Source organism: Delphinus delphis, chromosome 20 (genome assembly GCF_949987515.2).
Source record: "Delphinus delphis chromosome 20, mDelDel1.2, whole genome shotgun sequence".
Lineage (NCBI taxonomy): Eukaryota > Metazoa > Chordata > Mammalia > Artiodactyla > Delphinidae > Delphinus > Delphinus delphis.
This window is the reverse complement of record NC_082702.1, coordinates 6,962,850-6,981,162: the sequence shown is the minus strand read 5'-3', so window position 1 is coordinate 6,981,162 and position 18,313 is coordinate 6,962,850. Positions and strand designations below refer to the sequence as shown.

Sequence of the window (18,313 nt, the reverse complement as noted above, 5' to 3'; positions counted from 1 at the left end):
TGGGAAACGGGGTCCTGGGGCTGGCGCGGAGGATCCTGGGTGGGGAGTAGCTCTGAAGAGATTCTCCCGGTAACGGAAGTGGCTGTGGGGAGGCGCGTGTCCGAGCAGTTGGGTCTCCGGCTCCCACCCGTTTGGGGTCGAGTCTTTTAACCTGGCTGACCGCAGTCTCGAGGTGAGGAGACGCCGGGGCTGGGATCGCTCAAGACGAGAGGTGACGGAATGCTTTTGGGGAGACTTCGGCACTGGGCGAGTCGCCTTGGGCTATGGGTATCTAGGTGGAGTCTTGAGCCCTTGTTCAGAGTTACAAGCCAGGATCTTGCTGAAGTGGTTTCCAACTCTCACCGGCAGCCCAGAGAGGATCGATTCTATTTTATTTTATTCTTGGGTGAGGAAACTGAGGCTGAAGGAGGGGGGTGAGTTGCCTGAAGTCTTTGGCAGAGCTGAGTCGGATCTTGAGGGATGAATGAATGGCAGTTCCTTAGAAAGTCAAGATATTTACCATTTATTTGGGCGCTATCTGTGTGCCAGGCGCCGCTCTGTCCTCGCATTTTCTCTTGTCAGCTCCGCAGCCACCAGGATCATCTCGGGAATCAGAATTTTTCAGAATTTAGAGAGTTAGTAGGGTGCATGTTTCATAACTAGGCAACACCCCCAAGCGAGATCTGGGGCAATTCTTGGAAATCGAGTATTTCTGCCGGAAAAGGCATGAATACCCACACTAAAGGGGAATAAAGAATATACATAGCCTATGGCAATTCGGGTTCAGATTGGCTGCCAATTTTTGAATAAAGTTCTGGTTTTCAGAGCCTTACGTTTTCAGAATTGTAGACAAGAGATTGTGGATGAGTTGTATCTGCCCCATTTTGTACATGAAGAAACAGGCACAGAAAGGGTGAATGATCTGGCCATGGTCCCACACCAGGAAGAGGCAAGATTCCCTGACTCCAGGGCCTAAGGTTTTCCAGTCCTATTTGTCTCAAGTTATTATGACAGGCTGGGTGACCTTGAGCTTCGCATCAGGGCTCCAGTTTCTTCCCTCCCAGGGCTGAGAGTGTATGAGATGTGGACAGAACGGGATCTGGAAACTGTACGTAGAGTTCTCAAACTCAGATGTCTATGAGCGTCAGGCAGATAAGGAAAAGGAGAGAAGAGGTCTGGGTGAAGGCTGTGGGGCATCTGGGAGGGCTCACCCCATCTAAAGCGGGGTGCGGGGGTAGCTCTAAACGGCCTCCAACAAACTAGCTTCATGGGAATGCAGACCCCATGTGGCCAAATCCTAGGATTTTTCAGAAGCTGGAAATCAAGTCTTTAGGTGAAATCTCCCAGCTTTTAAGTTTGGGATTATTTAAAAGAATTTTCTGTCAAAACAGTGCCAACTCAGGCCAGATAAGACACCTGTGGGGCTTCCCTGATGGCGCAGTGGTTGAGAGTCCGCCTGCCGATGCAGGGGACACGGGTTCGTGCCCTGGTCCGGGAAGATCCCACATGCCGCGGGGCGGCTGGGCCCGTGAGCCATGGCCGCTGAACCTGCGCATCCGGAGCCTGTGCTCCAAAACGGGAGAGGCCACAACAGTGAGAGGCCCGCGTACCGCAAAAAAAAAACACCCCAAAACAAAAAACATCTGTGGATTGGACATAGCGAACAGACTTCTGGTTGCCAAGGGGGAGGGGGGCTGGGGGAGGGACAGATTGGGAGCTTGGGATTAGCAGATGCAAACTATTATATATAGACTGAATAAACAACAAGGTCCTACTATGTAGCATAGGGAACTACATTCAATATCCTGTAGTAAACCATAATAGAAAAGAATATGAAAAAGAATATATATATATATACACACATATACTGTATGTACATATATATATAAATAACGGAATCACTTTGCTGTATACCAGAAACTAACACAATATTGTAAATCAACTTTACTTCAATAACATAAAATTTTAAAAATCTGTGGATCAAATTATACTAAAAAGTCACGGCTTAACCTCTGTTGTGAGGGAAATCCTCGTTGGGTAAAATGTTAGCACTTATTATAGGTCTACCACATTCCCTTATCTGCAGTCACAAAATCTAGAAAGCTCTGAAAACCAAACATTATTTTCCATGGATTTGGTGCCCGCAACTGATTAGAACTGCTGTGATTTATTACTTTTACTTATCCTACCTAGAGTGAATATTGATACCTCTGTTCTAGAAATATCAAAGTATTCAATTATGAAATGCTCCCGCCAGCGCCCTCCCCCGACCCCACTGCATTGGGATTCTAATGAAATACACCATATATATGGTGGATCACCTTTTTTTTTTTTTTAAGAGTTTTTTTTTTGGATGTGGACCATTTTTTAAAGTTTTTATTGAATTTGTTACCATATTCCTTCCGTTTTATGTTTTGATTTTTTGGCCATGAGGCATGTGGGATCTTAGCTCCCCAACCAGGGATCGAACCCACACCCCCTGCATTGGAAGGTGAAGTCTTAACCATTGGACAGCCAGGGAAGTCCCTGGATTATCTTTTTTTTTCTTTTTTAAACGAATACCCATAGCTCTTTATTTATTTATTTATTTTTTGCGGTACGCGGGTCTCTCACTGTTGTGGCGGAGCACAGACTCCGGACGCGCAGGCTCAGCGGCCATGGCTTACGGGCCCAGCCGCTCCACGGCATGTGGGATCTTCCTGGACCAGGGCACGAACCCGTGTCCCCTGCATCGGCAAGCGGACTCCCAACTACTGCACCACCAGGGAAGCCCCTGGATTATCTTCTTAAAATCTGAAAATTTCTGAATTCAAAGCATACCTGGCCCCAGAGACTTAAGAATTGTGGACCTGTGTCGTTGCTGATTCATGATATGGAATGCTTTTGACACCCCACAGGTATATGCTACTTAGGAAATACACAGTGGCCACACCAGTGGTACAGTGTTTTGCATACTATGGGTGATGAAAATAACTCGGGGGGCAGTGACCATAATTTTTTTTAATGAAGTAAAATAAAAACAACCAGAATGGTAAACATCCCAGTCCATCCTACTTTGTAAGATGAAGTATTGTTTCATGAAGCTTTTGTTCAGTTATGTATGCAAATGAGTAGTCATGGTATATATTGTCTGTGTTACTGTGGGTCATGGTTTAAAAAAAAAGGTTGAAGAAACATCAACAGTCTTGGAGGCTCACCTGGACTCAAGTCTTAGAGATGAGAATCAGAAATATCAGAAGCATCGTCCCAGGGGTTCAGTTAGAGACACATGTGTTCTGTCAACAAATATTTTAAAAATCCCTACTGTGTGCCAGGCACTGTGCACACAGTGGGGAGCAAGACAGAAGGTTCCGCCAAGGTGATAGATCTGAATCTCCACCTCTCCCAAGTGGGTATTTACTGGCTGTATTTACTGACTGTGAGTGCCAAGAAGGGTTGTGAAGTGGCCTTGAGGGCTCTGAAGCACAGGAGGAACGTGGGGCTGGGTGGTTTCAGTAAATAGAATTGTTGTGGTTCCTGCAGGGAGACTTATGTTCTGACTCCTCCTCCTGCTTCTGGAAGTTTTGGGGGCTCCTCCAGCGTGGCCAGAGTCAGCCCTAGGAGGAAGGGACACTTTCTCCCAGGAGGGGGAGCTTAATGGAGGACTCGGCTGCTGGGCCCGCATTGGCTATGACTGAGGTGAGTCAAGGGTCCCTCCCTATCCTAACCCATCATCCCCAAAGGCTGCACAGCTGGCCTGCCTTGTTCTGGCTCACTGTCTTATCATGGTCCCCAACTCGATCTTTTTTTTAAAAATTAATTAATTTATTTATTTTTGGCTGCGTTGGGTCTTCGTTGCTGTGCGCAGGCTTTCTCTAGTTGCAGCGAGCGGGGGCTACTCTTCGATGCGGTGCGCGGCCTTCTCATTGCGGTGGCTTTTCTTTGTTGCAGAGCATGGGCTCTAGGTGCGCAGGCTTCAGTAGTTGGGGCTTGCGGGCTCCGCGGCATGTGGGATCTTCCCAGACCAGGGCTTGAACCCGTGTCCCCTGCATTGGCAGGTGGATTCTTAACCACTGCACCACCAGGGAAGTCCCCCAGCTCGATCTTCTTAAAGAAAAGCCCTCACACTGTCGCTCTCCTGCTCAGTATCCTTCCAGGAATCCTTATTGCCTATAGGATAAAATCCAGGTTTCTGAGCCCATCCCTGCGTGACCTGGGTCCTGCCCCCCTCCACACTGTCTTCTCCGTGTCCCCACACACGCCGTACTCCCTCCTTGGCCTGGTGGTAAAATGTTACTCTGTACTTTCCAGCTTCCCGCCTTTGGTCAGGCTCCTCCCTCTGCTAGAATATACCCCGCCCACCATCTCTGGCTGGTGAGTCTTCCACAACCTTCAAGACCCAGCTCATTCCCCCCACTTTCCCTGGGCAGCGTCAGCTCCTCCCCGCTCTGGTCTCCCATATCACCCCTGCTGCCTCAGCTGTAGCACAAATCCACCCGGATGGGGTGTCCCTGACTATATCTGTCAGCCCCACCAGACTTGGCGCTCCATGGGTACAAGTACTGATTGGGACTCATCTCTGGGTCCCCAGGGACCATCACCGGTTTGGCACACAGGAAGCCTCAAGATGTTTTTTGTTTGTTTGTTTGTATTTTAATATTTATTTGTTTGCGCTGGGTCTGAGTTGTGGCAGATGGGCTCCTTAGCTGCTGCTTGGCAGCTCCTTAGTTGTGGCACGCATGTGGGATCTAGTTCCCTGACCAGGGATGGAACCTGGGCCCCCTGCACTGGGAGTGCGGAGTCTTATCCACTGCGCCACCAGGGAAGTTCCTCAAGGTGTTTGTGGAATGAGTAAATGAAACAGAAACAGGCTCACAGACACAGAACAGACTTGTGGTTGCCAAGTGGGAGGGGGTGGGGGAGGGAAGGATTGGGAGTTTGGGATTAGCAGATGCAAACTATTATATATAGAATGGATAAACAACAAGGCCCTACAGGGAACTATATTCAGTATCCTGTGATAAACCGTAAGGGAAAAGAATGTGAAAAAGAATGTATATGTATAACTGAATCACTTTGCTGTACAGCAGAAATTAACATAACATTGTAAATCAACTATAATTAAAAAAAATTTTTTTTAATTAAAAAAACTTAAAATCTTGAACAAACACTGAAAAAAACAAAAGCCAAGGTAGATGGATGTCAAGATCAGGCAGACCCACCTCTGTGACCTTGAAGGAACCTCACGTCTCCTCTTCAAGACTCCTGTCCTTTCCTAGAAAATACGGGGATGCCCAGTGTCTTGCATCTGAAGGTTCTCACAAGACGACTTTTGCCAAAGGCCTGGGGCATGGGGGGCTGGGGGTGCTGAGTAAGCCGTTGGCCCCTCCCTGACCCCAGCCCCGCAGTCATCACTGACAGTGTGTTGCATTCCAGGAATTTGCGACCCTCGAGGACGTAGCCATGGACTTCACCTTGGAGGACTGGGAGCAGCTGGGGCTGGACCAGGGGGACCTGTTCTGGGACACAGCACTGGACAACTACCAGAACCTCTTCCTGCTGAGTGAGTGTCCACCTCAGCCCCAGGGGTCTGTCACTGCCCTGCTCGGTGATCACCCGTGGCTCTCTTGTCACCCATGGAAGGGGCCCGTGCCTCCTGAGCGCCTCAGACCAGCGTACTCAGCTGGCCGATTCTGCAACATTGGCAACGCCTGGCGACCTTTTTGATTGTCACCAGTTGGCAGTGGTGGGTGTGCTCCTGGAATCCAGTAGGTGGAACCCAGAGGTGCTGCCACATATCCCAGAATGCAGGGATTATCCGACCCCAAATGGCAGTAGTGCCCAGGTTGAGAAACCCTGATCTGGCCCCTGCCTTTCCTGTTATCATAGTAGAAGAATTCCTCCAGCTGACACTTAGGGATCTTTGCATTTGCTGTTCTCTGTCCCCTCCCTGACTCAGGGCTTCCCCTTTTTTCTTTTTTCCCTTAAAAAAAAAAAAAATTATTTCTGGCTGTGTTGGGACTTTGTTGCTATGCGAGGGCTTTCTCTAGTTGCGGCGAGTGGGGGCTACTCTTTGTTGCGCTGTACAGGCTTCTCATCGTGGTGACTTCTCTTGTTGCAGAGCATGGGTTCTAGGTGCGTGGGCTTCAGTAGTTGTGGCACGTGGGCTCAGTAGTTGTGTCTCGCGGGCTCAGTGGTTGTGGCGCACAGGCTCAGTTGCTCCGTGGCATGTGGGATCTTCCCGGACCAGGTTCGATCCCTGGTCCGGGAAGAGCCGACATTGGGATCCCACTTTGGCAGGCGGATTCTTAACCACTGCACCACCATGGGGCTTCCCCTTTTTAAGACAAACTGCAACCCCATGAGCACTCCCTGCTTTTCCCCTGCCCGGCTTGCCCACTGCTCCTTCATGTTCTGACCGCTCATTTTATGGTCTGTCTCCCTCTGCTAGGATGGGAACTTCCTGCGGACAGGGACTCGTGCTGCTCCCTGGTGGAGCCCCCGTGTCCGGAACGGACAGTACCCGCTTTGGGGGCTCAACGAATAGATGAGTGAGCAGCAAGAGCCGCTGTGTCAGGAGCTGGGTCTTGTGCTGGGCAAGCGCTTACAGTCCTCTCCTCCCATCTTCCAGTCACCGTGCAAGGAAGTCTGGCTCTCTGTTTTCTTGATCCTCCTGAAATCGAGATTCAGAGAGGGGAATTCACCTTCCCAGCTCTGTGGGAGTCCCCAGGAGCACCCCGACATTTGGTGATTGACTAGGAGGACTCTTGGGACTCAGCGAATGGTCCTACTCACGGCCATTGCTTAATTCCCCCAGCGACCAGGTGCGCCAACACATATGAAATGTCTACGAGGATGCTCATTAGAGACCCAGCACCCAGGTTCTTTACCGGGGGCTGGTCGCATAGGCACCCTCTGCCTGCCACATACCCAAATCCTAGACTCCCCGAAGGGAAGCAGGCATTTGGGCACAGGGAGCCCCTCTTATTGGTTAGGGAATGCTGGAACCCCCCACTCCCGAAATCCAGGTTCCCAGACACCAGCCAAGGGCCAGCCTTGCGAGCAGGCCTTTCCAAGGAGAGCAGGCAGCCTGCGGCGCTAACCGTTCTCCCTGGGCTGTGAACAGCAGTGTCACCCAGGGAGGGAGCGGCAGGGCTGAGACACTAGGTGGAGCCTGTGCTGCTCTTCGTCCATGTCACCTCATCCTGATCAGCTCATTTCCCCTTCTCAAGTTCCTTGCTTCTTTCTTTTCCAAAAGCAGAAAAAATAATTTATTCCAAAAGATTTTTAAAAAGGAAAAAAAGGATTACACACTGAAAAATATCATTTCATGTAATTTTATTGCATTGGGGCAGATTTTCTCTAAACTGCTCAATGTACGCTACAGAAGCAGCTTGTAGGAGGTCAAATCTCAGTGTCTGCAATTTTTAAATTGCAATCCATGGTAGAAATGTGTTTCCCTTGACTCCCTGGCACACGTTTGTGTGTCTATATATATGAGTGGCGTAATCGTTTGCTATGGCGCTCTTGCAGATGCCACAAATGTGGCTGAAAACAGCACACACTGACTGATGGTTCTGGAGGTCAGAAGTTTTTTGTTTTTTGTGGTTGTTTTTAATTTATTTGTTTTATTTTATTTTTGGCTGAGTTGGGTCTTCATTGCTGAGCACGGGCTTTCTCTAGTTGCAGCGAGTGGGGCTACTCTTCGTTGTGGTGCGCGGCCTTCTCACTGCAGTGGCTTCTCTTGTTGCAGAGTACGGGCTCTAGGTGCGTGGGCTTCAGTAGTTGTGGCACGCAGGCTCAGTAGTTGTGCCTTGCGGGCTCTAAAGCGCAGGCTCAGTAGTTGTGGCGCACGGGCTTAGTTGCTCCGTGGCATGTGGGATCTTCCCAGACCAGGGCTCGAACCTGTGTCCCCTGCATTGGCAGGCGGATTCTTAACCACTGCGCCACCAGGGAAGCCCCATGGAGGTCAGAAGTTTGAAGTGGGTCTGCCTTGGCTGAAATCCAGGTGTGGGCATGGCTGGTTCCTTCTGGAGGCTGTAGGGGAGAATCTCTTTCCTTGCCCTCTTTCAGCTAAAAGATGAAGCCTACTTGCTGGGCTCATGACCTCTCATCTTTGAAGTTAGCAGTGGCTTTCTCCCCACTGTAGCACATTTCCCCAGGGATTACAACTCTGTGCTCCCTTCCTTGAGAAAGTTTGCAGGGGGGTAGAGTGCGGGATTGAGCTCTGGGACCCCAACACACTTCACGGGGCCTAGCCCACGGAGGCCTCTGGCCGTGTGTGGTCCATGGGTGAATGAATGAATCTCAGATGACCAAGGAAGTACCTGCCTCTCCCTGGCCACTCTGCTCATTCCTCAAGAGCTGTTACAGATCCTTTGTGTTCCCAGGCCCAGTTGTCACAGCTCTGATCATTCTGGATTGTGACTGTCCAGGTCCCTCTCCTCCACTGGACTGGGAACCCTGTAGGGCAGGCGTTCCTGGAGTCACCCAGTGCTGCATCTGGTCCTTGGGAGCCGTGCGCTGGATAAGGTGCTGAATAGTCAGGAGAGCTGGGAAGTTCCCACTCAGTGGCTGGATGACCCTCCATGCTGCTGTCATCTGGTTGGTGACAATGCTTTTCTCTCCCTTCAGATTCCCCCAGACCCAACCTGACCTCCCATCCAGATGATGGGGAAGAGCTGGCGGCCCTGGCGAAAGGAAGCCCAGAGTCAACAGGCCCTGGTGAGTGGGCAGAGAGGGCCCACCAGCACCCAGCGAGCAGGAGGGTGGAGGGGTCGTGGGGTGTGGCCCTTTGTGGGCCCTCCATCTTTGGACCTCCATCCCACCCAGTTTGTCTACCCAGACAGCTTGATTCCCTGCTTCCGGGCTTCACTCTGCCTTGCACTGGCTTTAGGTCCAGGACCCTCACCCAGCATGCCTTATCTCTGCCTGCCTCTGTGTTCAGCACATGGTTGTCCTGTTGCCCTTCCTCTGTCCCCTCCACATCCTTCCAGACTCAGCAGGGGTTGGCCTTCCATTCCCTGAGTTGGTCTCTCCACCTTCTTGCCTTGTGCCCCTTGAGCACTGTGGACCCCCTGTCTACCTGTTTCACCGCCCTTTCATTCAGGCCCATCCTTCCTTCCTGGTCCACAGGGCCTAGCAGATGGCCCATCTGTTAGTAACTCAAGCCTGGGCCTAAATGCTGCCAAGAGCCTTCGGTCTGCCCTCTTCCAGGCCACGGTTTCTCCAGGGGATCCAGTCAAGCAGTGAGGATTCCCAGGTGTTAACACTGGTTGAGACATCCCCAGGAGGAAAAAGCAGAGGCAGGGCCCTGCCTGGGGCACTGGAGGCTTTTCTCATTGTTAGGCTGTTAACATGAGGAGAAGGACCCCTGAACCAGAGGCCACGGAGTGGAGGCTGCATGGCTCAGTCTCAGCCTGCACCCCAGCCGTCAGCCTGGAGCTCTATTCTCTGCTCACCTCTCGTGAGCTTGTGAACATGGACCTTCTGTAGCCTCCCGTTGAGCACACAGGTGTTTTCACATAGGCCCAGGCTCCTGCAATCGTGGATTTCTGTTTCTGCCACCTTAACATCCAGGCTGGTTCCAAGCATGTGTAACCATGTGCAAACCACCTTTGGATGTGGTTACAATGATAACCACGTGGTAACAATCATATTGCATTGTTATCATTTATACCTCTTTTCCATTGAGTGCACTTCTCTAGGAAGTGGGCCTTAGCTGATGGGGGTGATGGTGGAGAGTATCCACTGAGAGCCTCCACTTCTCTGTGGAACCCTCGAGGTTGCCCAGCTTCCCTCTTAATCCTCCTGGAAATGGGCTCTGTTTCCTGTGATGCCAGTTCCAGCTGGATCACCACTCTGGCCCCGTCTCCTTCATCTCCTTGCCAGATAGGCCTGACTCAGGACCCATCACCTGTTCTCCCTTTTGTCTGCTCTCAGCGTTCAGCTCCCGTCTTTAACCCCCAGGGCACAGGAGACATTTGCTCTTGCCCTCTCTTTCAGACACTGCTGAGGCCAAGACCTCTCCTCTGCCACAGGACTTCTTGGATGAAGGAATCTTCCAGGAGATTACTGAGATGTTTTCCAAGGATGGCCTCTGGAACTCCCATCTGGAAGAAGCCTACATAGATCAGAGCTGGTTAGATAGTTTGCTTGGAGATCCGGAAAGTCTTCTGAAGTCCGATATTGTTACCAGCAAGGAAAGTCCCACAGAATGCAAGAGCCACGAACTCGAGAGCCACAAACTCAAGAGAGGCCTTGGTCCCAAGTCCCTCCCTTTCCCAGGAGCAGGTTCTGTGACTCCTGATCTTCCTGAAAGGAGCCTGACACCCGCTAAGTCTCAGGAAAGTGGGAAGGACTTTGGGTGCTACTCAGACCAGAGCCAGCAGGATAACATCCAGGGAGGGGAGAAACCTTATAAATGTGGTCAGTGTGAGAAGAGCTTCAGCCAGAGCTACCATCTGATCCAGCACTGGATTCTTCACACTAGGGAGGACCCCACTGTGCCTCAAGAGAATGAGAAAGATGTCAACCAGAGTTCTTGCCTTTTTGTGCAGCCAGTGTCTCACACAGGCTCCAAATCCTATGTGGGTAACAAGTGTGGGAAGACTTCTAGTCAGAATACATACCTCCTGTGGCATCAGAACATTCACAGTGAAGAAGAACCATGTAAGAGTCAAGACAGTGATGGTCCAGCAGGTCAAGACTCACAGCCTGTTGAGTGTCACAAACCACCCCCAGGTGGCAAATCCGACAAATGTAATGAATATGGTGAGAGTTTCAGCCAAACCTTTCATCTCACCCGGTATCAGAAAACTCACACTCGGAAACTCTACGAATGTGCCAGATGCAAGGCAATCTTCAACTTTAACAAATACCTCCTCCAACATCAGAAAATTCATGCTGCAGAAAAGACCGCTGTGTGTCAGGAGTGCGGGAAGGCCTTCAGGCGAAGCTCCTTGCTTGTCAAACACCAGTCTGTTCACACTGGAGAAAAACCTTATAAGTGCGACGAGTGTGGGAAACGCTTCAGTCATATCCTGACCTTAAAGACCCACCAGAGGGTTCACAGGGGCGAGAAGCCTTACGAATGCAACACATGTGGGAAAGCCTTTTACCGGAACACTCACCTTAATGAACACCAGAGGGTTCACACGGGCTACAGGCCCCACAAGTGCCACCAATGCATCAAGAGTTTCACCCGGCCCTCCCACCTAAATCGACACCTATCCATTCACGCCATAGAAAAGCCCTACAGCTGTGCAGAATGCAAGGAGACCTTCAGCCACAATGAACACCTTGTTCAGCACCAGAAAATCCACGCGGTAGAAACCCCCTACGAATGTCAGGAGTGTGGTGAGCGCTTCATTTGCCACTCTACCCTAACTTGCCACCAGAGCATTCACACCAGAGAAAAACAAGGACTCGACGAGAGCAGGAAGATCTTGAATGAGAACCCAGAGCACAGAGAGCCTCCAAGGGTCAGTGAGAAGCGCTTTAAGTGTAACAAATGTGAGAAAACCTTTAGCTGCAGCAAATACCTGACTCAGCATGAGCGGATTCATGCCAGGGTGAAGCCCTTTGAGTGTAACCAGTGTGGGAAGGCCTTTAGCCAAAGTTCACAGCTCATCCGCCACCAGAGGATCCACTCTGGAGTGAGGCCGTATGAATGTAGGGACTGCGGGAAGGCCTTCGTTCATAGTGCCTCCCTTGCCAAACATCAGTCCACCCATAAGAGTGAGCACCCCTTTCAATGTAACAAAAGTGGAAAGACCTTCAGCCAAAGTGCATGTCTCTCAGAACATCAGTTAATCCAAACTGCAGAGGAGCCCTTTAAACCTAACAAGTGTGACGAAGTCTTTGCCTACAGTAACCACCTTGTTCAGCATCAGGGAACTCAGGCAGGAAAGAAGCCCTTTGAGCAAAATGAATGCGGGAAAACATCACAGCAGAGCTCGTGCCTTTCCAAGCATCAGAGAATTCACACAGGTGAGAAGCCCTATGAATGTGGTGACTGTGGGAAAACTTTCAACCTGGGTGCTCAACTCATCCGACACCGGAGGATTCACACTGGAGAAAAGCCTTACGTTTGTCAGGAATGCGGGAAAGCCTTCAGCCAGAGCTCGTGCTTTTCTAAGCATCAGAGAGTTCACACAGGTGAGAAACCCTACGAATGTGGCGACTGTGGGAAAACCTTCAGCCTGGGTGCTGCACTCATCCGACACCGGAGGATTCATACTGGAGAAAAGCCTTACGTTTGTCAGGAATGCGGGAAAGCCTTCAACCAGAGCTCCTGCCTTTCTAAGCATCAGAGAGTTCACAGTGGAGAGAAGCCTTTTGTGTGTGCCGAATGTGGGAAAGCCTTCACCCAGAAAGCAAATCTGATGCAGCATCAGAGAACTCACACTGGGGAGAAGCCTTATGCTTGTGATGTGTGTGGGAAAGCCTTTGGCCTTAGAGCCCATCTCAGTCAGCATCAGAGAATTCACACCAAGGAGAAACCACATCAGTGTCCACATTGTCAGAAAGCCTTGTGCTGCTGCTTAGGTCTTAGCCGACATCAGTGAGTTCACACTCCAAAGTAGCAGGTAGCAATTCTGCCCATGGCTACTGGGTGGCAGCAGGATCCCAGACATCTGAGAATGTGTTCATCCGAGGCCTAAAGTTGAAACCATCCCAGTGTAAGCCCCTCCCCCCCAAGAGTAATAAATCTCTTTATTAATAAAGATTGATTAGAAAATTTGCACACATGAGTTTCATTAAAACAATGAAAACACAAACATTGAGAAGCTGTGGAGCTTTTGAAGTCAGAGTTAGACTGGAGCCAGTCTGCTGAGTTAAATCCCAGCTCTTCCATCTGCCACCTAAGTGACCTAGGGAAAGTCATGGAACCTTTCAGGGCTTCAGTGTCCTCATCTGTAAGGTGGGCAAAATAATAGCTACCTACTTCATAGGGCTGTTGTGAGGATAAAGAGATGTGAAGCACTTTAGAACTAAGTGCCCAGCACATAGTACTCACCAAGTGTGAGCTACAAACACGCATCAGATATAACAAATATACACTTTTACATTAAAAGGAAGAGAAAATTAAGCAACCCTCTATCTTTATTTCACTGCAGTTAACGTTATTACTAATAATGTGCATGCCTTTTATTTTTAAAGTTTTCCACCAAAATATCCTTGGCTTTGTTGGATCCAAAACCCCAGCACTTTGCTCTTAAAAAAAAAAAAAAAAAAAAAAAAAAAAGCCTAGCATTTTTCTTCCCTCCATCTCTCAGCTCTGTCCTAGTACTTTCTTTCTTTTTAAATTATTTTATTTATTTATTTTTTGGGCTGCATTGTGTCTTCGTTGCTGCACACGGGCTCTTCTCTGGTTGCGGCGAGTGGAGGCTACTCCTTGTTGTGATGCACAGGCTTCTCACTGCGGTGACTTCTCTTGTTGTGGAGCATGGGCTTTAGGCACGCAGGCTTCAGTAGTTGTGGCACACAGGCTCAGTAGTTGTGGCTCACGGGCTCTAGAGCGCAGGCTCAGTAGTTGTGGTGCACGGGCTTAGTTGCTCCGCGGCATGTGGGATCTTCCTGGACCAGGGCTCGAACCTGCATCCCCTGCATTGGCAGGTGGATTCTTAGCCACTGCACCACCAGGGAAGCCCTGTCCTAGTACTTTCTTAACCCACAAAAAGCCAAGAAGAACACGTAAACTAACATTGCATGGCAGGAACTTTCCACTCCTAACCTCCCAAACCTCTCACTCAAAAGGACCCCCTCCCATATCCACATGCCACCCCTTCCCATAATCTCCTCCTACTTAAAGTTGTTGGTTAAATGATGAGACCCAGTTTATCGTGAGAGTGAATACCGTAAACAGCTGGATTCAGTTAGGAAAGCTGCTTTGGATGTTGCTGTCTCCACACAGTTCACACCATTTATACAGAAGATGTGCTTGGTAGCAAAAACTGTGATGCACAGAAAAGACTGCTGGAATGTTCCTCCTTTACCAGTTGTCCAAGGTGGCCACTCACCAGGCGCTTCCCTAGGCTCCAGGGTGGGGAACACCAATACGGTAATCCCTGCCCTTGCCTTGAAGCTTCTAGAATCAAAGGGAAATGGATAGCCTCGTTTCCATTGCCAAGTGACATCTTAAAATACCACATTCTCTTATATGACAGCAATTCCCCTGAGGATTGTTGGCGAGCCCAGTGAGGACACAGTCCTTCCTGTTGGAGCCCCAGAGTTCACTGCTCACCTTGGCCAGGCTTGTTCTACGGCTGAGTCTCACCGCAGGGAACCACACTGCCAGCTCTCTTGATGGCACCTCCTCGGCCCTGAGCTTTTGTGTCCCACCAGCTAAGTGACCCAGTCACCTCTTTGCTGAAGCACAATCTTACAAAGACATTGGACTCTTGACACTTTTAATATTCTTTCATATTTTTGGTGCTAAAAAAAGTTCAGGAGTATGTGCTCTGGGCCCTTAGGATTTTCAAACCTTGCACCTTGAGTTGTGCTGGTTGGTTTTGTCGTTGAAACTGGGACCTTGTTGGCTGACCGTTCACACCACAGTGGGGAGTGTACTGGTTTTCAAATGGCGGAAACGTCCAACTCCCCACCTGTTGTATCTGGGCAACAGGCCTGATAGATACCTAAGGGGCAGGGCAGGGCAGGGGCGGAAACTCAACTTGATAAGTGTGTTCAACCAAGAGTTTTGACACCACAGATAGAGGTCAGAGGTCTTGTAGAAAGTTGGCAGCCATTGTGTGTGGGGGGAGGCGGGGGGGCATCTATGTAACTAGTGACCTGTGTTCTGCAGGCCAGTGTAGAAACGCCCGACCTCATGTTTGCGTGTTGGTTCTCTGATTAAAGTTTTGAGTTTCTAAGTGTTGGTTGCTTTTCTCAGCTCAGTGCCACACACCTGGGCAGAGGCTGGGCATGCACAGTCACTACCTGCCAAGTGCTCACATTCTAGGACGGGAGGGCTCCTAATGGTGAAAACCACCCCACGATGAGATGGTTAAATCTGTTTTCCCAAAGTCTGGGAGGGGCAAGGACCACCAGGGAACCACTCAATTTCAGTTGGTCCTCAGCACATCATCAACTGGCACTTTTCCATTCTCGTGCAATCCTACTTGATCAAGGAGGAAGCGTGGACGGCATGTTTATTCCTCTCTAGTTACAAAGACACAGTAGGCCTCAGGCTCAGGCAAGAGTTGTTGCTAGAATTTAATATTGTTTTGCTCTCCTGGTACTTATTTTACTTCCCCTCTCCCCCTTTTTCCTCTACTGACAAGAGATACCAGTTTCTCACTCATGGTAGTGGTAGGAAGTCCTCTTTAAAAACAAATTGATCTGTTTTGTTTTGTTTTGTTTTTAAGCTGATTTAAAGGAAAATGCATGGCACACAACTACAGCAAAACAAATTGACGGTGGTATGTCATCGAATGAGGTTGGGGAACACCCGGCTAAGGCCTAGCATCCTGCCAGTGGACTCTTAATTGTATCCATCAGGATGAACTAGATTATGCTATGGTCACACAGTTGTGTGTCAGATTTTGGTGGCTGTTTATTTCCCTCATGTCATGCTACATGTCCACTGTGGGCTGGCAGGGGTGGGGAATGGGGTGGGGCTGGCATCTTACTCTATCCAACCCGAGAGACCAGTGTTCCCTTTTTGAGTCTGTTGATCCCTCTTGGTCACCCCAATGAGAAAGTAGCTTTAACACTTAGCCTCTCCCCAGGACCCCAAACTCTGCACTTTGGGTGGGCAATGCTATCCACTGAAAATGTGCAAATAGTAATTTTCGTTGCATTTACTTTTACAGCAAACTTCCATTCACGGCAAGTGATACCAATTGTTCAGTCACAGTTGCGGTTGAAAGTTTCAAAGGGGATGGAAATAAATAGAATCTTGGGACAGGCAGTGGCGTCTTAGGAGGATGGAAAGGGGCCGCTCTGTATAAACCAAGGAGGTGGGATGTGGATGCCTAATGTTGAGAAGATACTGTTCTAGGAAATTCGTACCTAGGAATGGTGGTTGCAAGGAGCTGGAGAAAGGGGCAGTTTTACAAGCTGAAAACAGTTGTGGGGATGGGTGGTGGTGATGGCCACACAAGTGATGAATGTATTTAATACCATTGATCTGTACACTTACAAATAGTTAAGATGGTAAATTTTATGTGTATTTATCCACAATAAAAAATTGACAAAATTAAATGGATCAGAGATATATCTAAATGTAAGAGCTAAAACTATAAACTCTTAGAAGAAAACATAGGTATAAATTTTAATAACCGTAAATTAGGTAATGGATTCTTAGATATGACACCAAAAGCACAAGCAAAAAAAGACAAAAAAGATAAATTGGACTTCATCAAAATTAAAAACTTTTGTGCTTCAAAGGACAACATGGAGAAAGTGAAAAGACAACACAAAGAATGAGGACAAATTGTTGCAAAGCATATATCTGATATAGCACCTGTAGCTGGGCTATATAAGGAACCCTTATGGCTCAATAGTAAGACAAATAATCCACTTAAAAATGGCAAAGGATCTGAATATAGATTTCTTCAAAGAAAATACACAAATGGCCAATAAGCACATGAAAAGATGTTCAACATCATTCGTCATTAGGGAAATACAATCCAAACCACAATGAAATACTACCCACTAGGATGGCTATAATCAAAAAGACAAGTATTGGTGAGGATGTAGAGAAACTGGAACTTCATACCCTGCTGGTGGACTTGTAAAATGGTTCAGCCACTTTGGAAAACAGTCTGGCAGTTCCTCAAAAAGTTAAACCTAGACTTACCCTATGACCCAGCAACTACACTCCTAGGTATTTCCCAAGAGAAAAGAAAACACGTGTCCACATAAAAACGTGTACATGATTGCTCATATCACCATCATTTATAATAGCTTCCAAGTGGAAACTAATGTCTATCAACTGATGAACTGATAAATAAAATGTGGTATAATCCATACAATGGAATACTGTTTTGCAATAAAAAGGAATCCAGTACCGATAGATGCTACAACAAGAATGAACCTTGAAAACATTATGCTAAGTAAAAAGATCAGATATAAGAGGCCCCATATTGTATGATTCCATTTAAATGAAATGTCCGGAATAGGCAAATCCACAAGACACAGGAAGTAGATTAGTGGTTGCCAGGGGCTGGGGAACGGGAGGCTCGAGAGAGGCCGGCTAAGGGATTTCTTTTTTAGGGTGATGAAAATGTTCTACACTTGGGACTTCCCTGGTGGTCCAGTGGTTAAGACTCAATGCTTTTACTGCAGAGGGCATGGGTTCAATCCCTGGTCAGGGAACTAAAGATCCTGCATGCCTCGTGACGTGGTTAAAAAAAAAAAAAAGTTCTAAACTTGTTTGTGGTGATGGTTGCACAACTCTGCGAATGTACTAATTATTTGTGCTGTGAATGAAGAAATGTGCTTCACCCTCCATCACTGAAGGCTTGTTACCCTGGAGGCAGCCTCTGGGGGTCATCTTCCCCAGAAAGCCCTTCCAAAGTGGGAGATCTTGCCCCACGTTTTGAACCCTCAACTGTCTGAACTGTGACTGAACCCAATTCACAAGGGTCAGATCAGGGCTGGGGCCAGCAGGTGGGACATAACAGCCTCGGTTGCTCAAGCATCTGCAAAGAGGGCTGGGAACCCATTAAGTGTAAATGAGCATCACGTGAGCAATAATCCAACCTGTCATTCAGCTCAGCTTTCCTGAGCTCTAACCCATGAGGATGCAGGACATTACACTTCTGTGCTCCATCTGATAATGATCTTAGGCTCCCTGTTCCTGGACCATGTTACAAGAACGGAGCTTCTGAAGAACTATGGCCAAACAGGATGCCCCCCCCCCCCCACCAAATTTGCTTTGAACATCCAGACTGATGTCGGCACACACACACACAGCAAGAAGGTATGAAACGATTTACTAGTCACACAATGTGACTTTCTTTAGGGAGCAGGCAGGCTTCCCAAGCTGGTTCGAAAGTGGCTTGAAAGAGAGCAAGGACCGGCTTGGGGTTAGTATAGTGGTTAATGGGTGGGGCCAGGGTGAGGGTTCCTGCCTTTGGTTTGAACTTCCCACTGGCACCAAAAGAGGGCACAGCCAGGCTTTCCAATCTGCTTCCCCAGATGTGGGACACGGGAAAAGGGAGGGGTGAGGCTCAATGCTTTCAGCAAACATTGATAAAAACGGAGTTGGGAATTCCCTGGCAGTCCAGTGGTTAGGACTTGGTGTTTTCACTGCCTGTGGTCCCAGGTTCAGTCCCTGGTCGGGGAGCTAAGATCCCGCAAGCTGCGTGGTGTGGGCCAAAAAAAAAAAAAAAAGAAGAAAGAA

The 18,313-nt window shown here is 48.8% G+C and overlaps 1 protein-coding gene across 1 annotated transcript; it reads left to right on the top strand.

Moving 5' to 3' along the window:
- The first annotated feature begins 50 nt into the window (after window positions 1–50).
- Window positions 51–12,884, top strand: ZNF473 (zinc finger protein 473). The gene is made up of 5 exons (XM_059999261.1): window positions 51–172; window positions 3,502–3,657; window positions 5,395–5,521; window positions 8,593–8,682; window positions 9,964–12,884. The coding sequence occupies exons 2-5, from the start codon at window positions 3,616–3,618 to the stop codon at window positions 12,525–12,527; spliced, it is 2,823 nt and encodes a 940-aa protein (XP_059855244.1). The 5' UTR covers window positions 51–172; window positions 3,502–3,615; the 3' UTR covers window positions 12,528–12,884.
- Window positions 12,885–18,313: the final 5,429 nt, after the last annotated feature.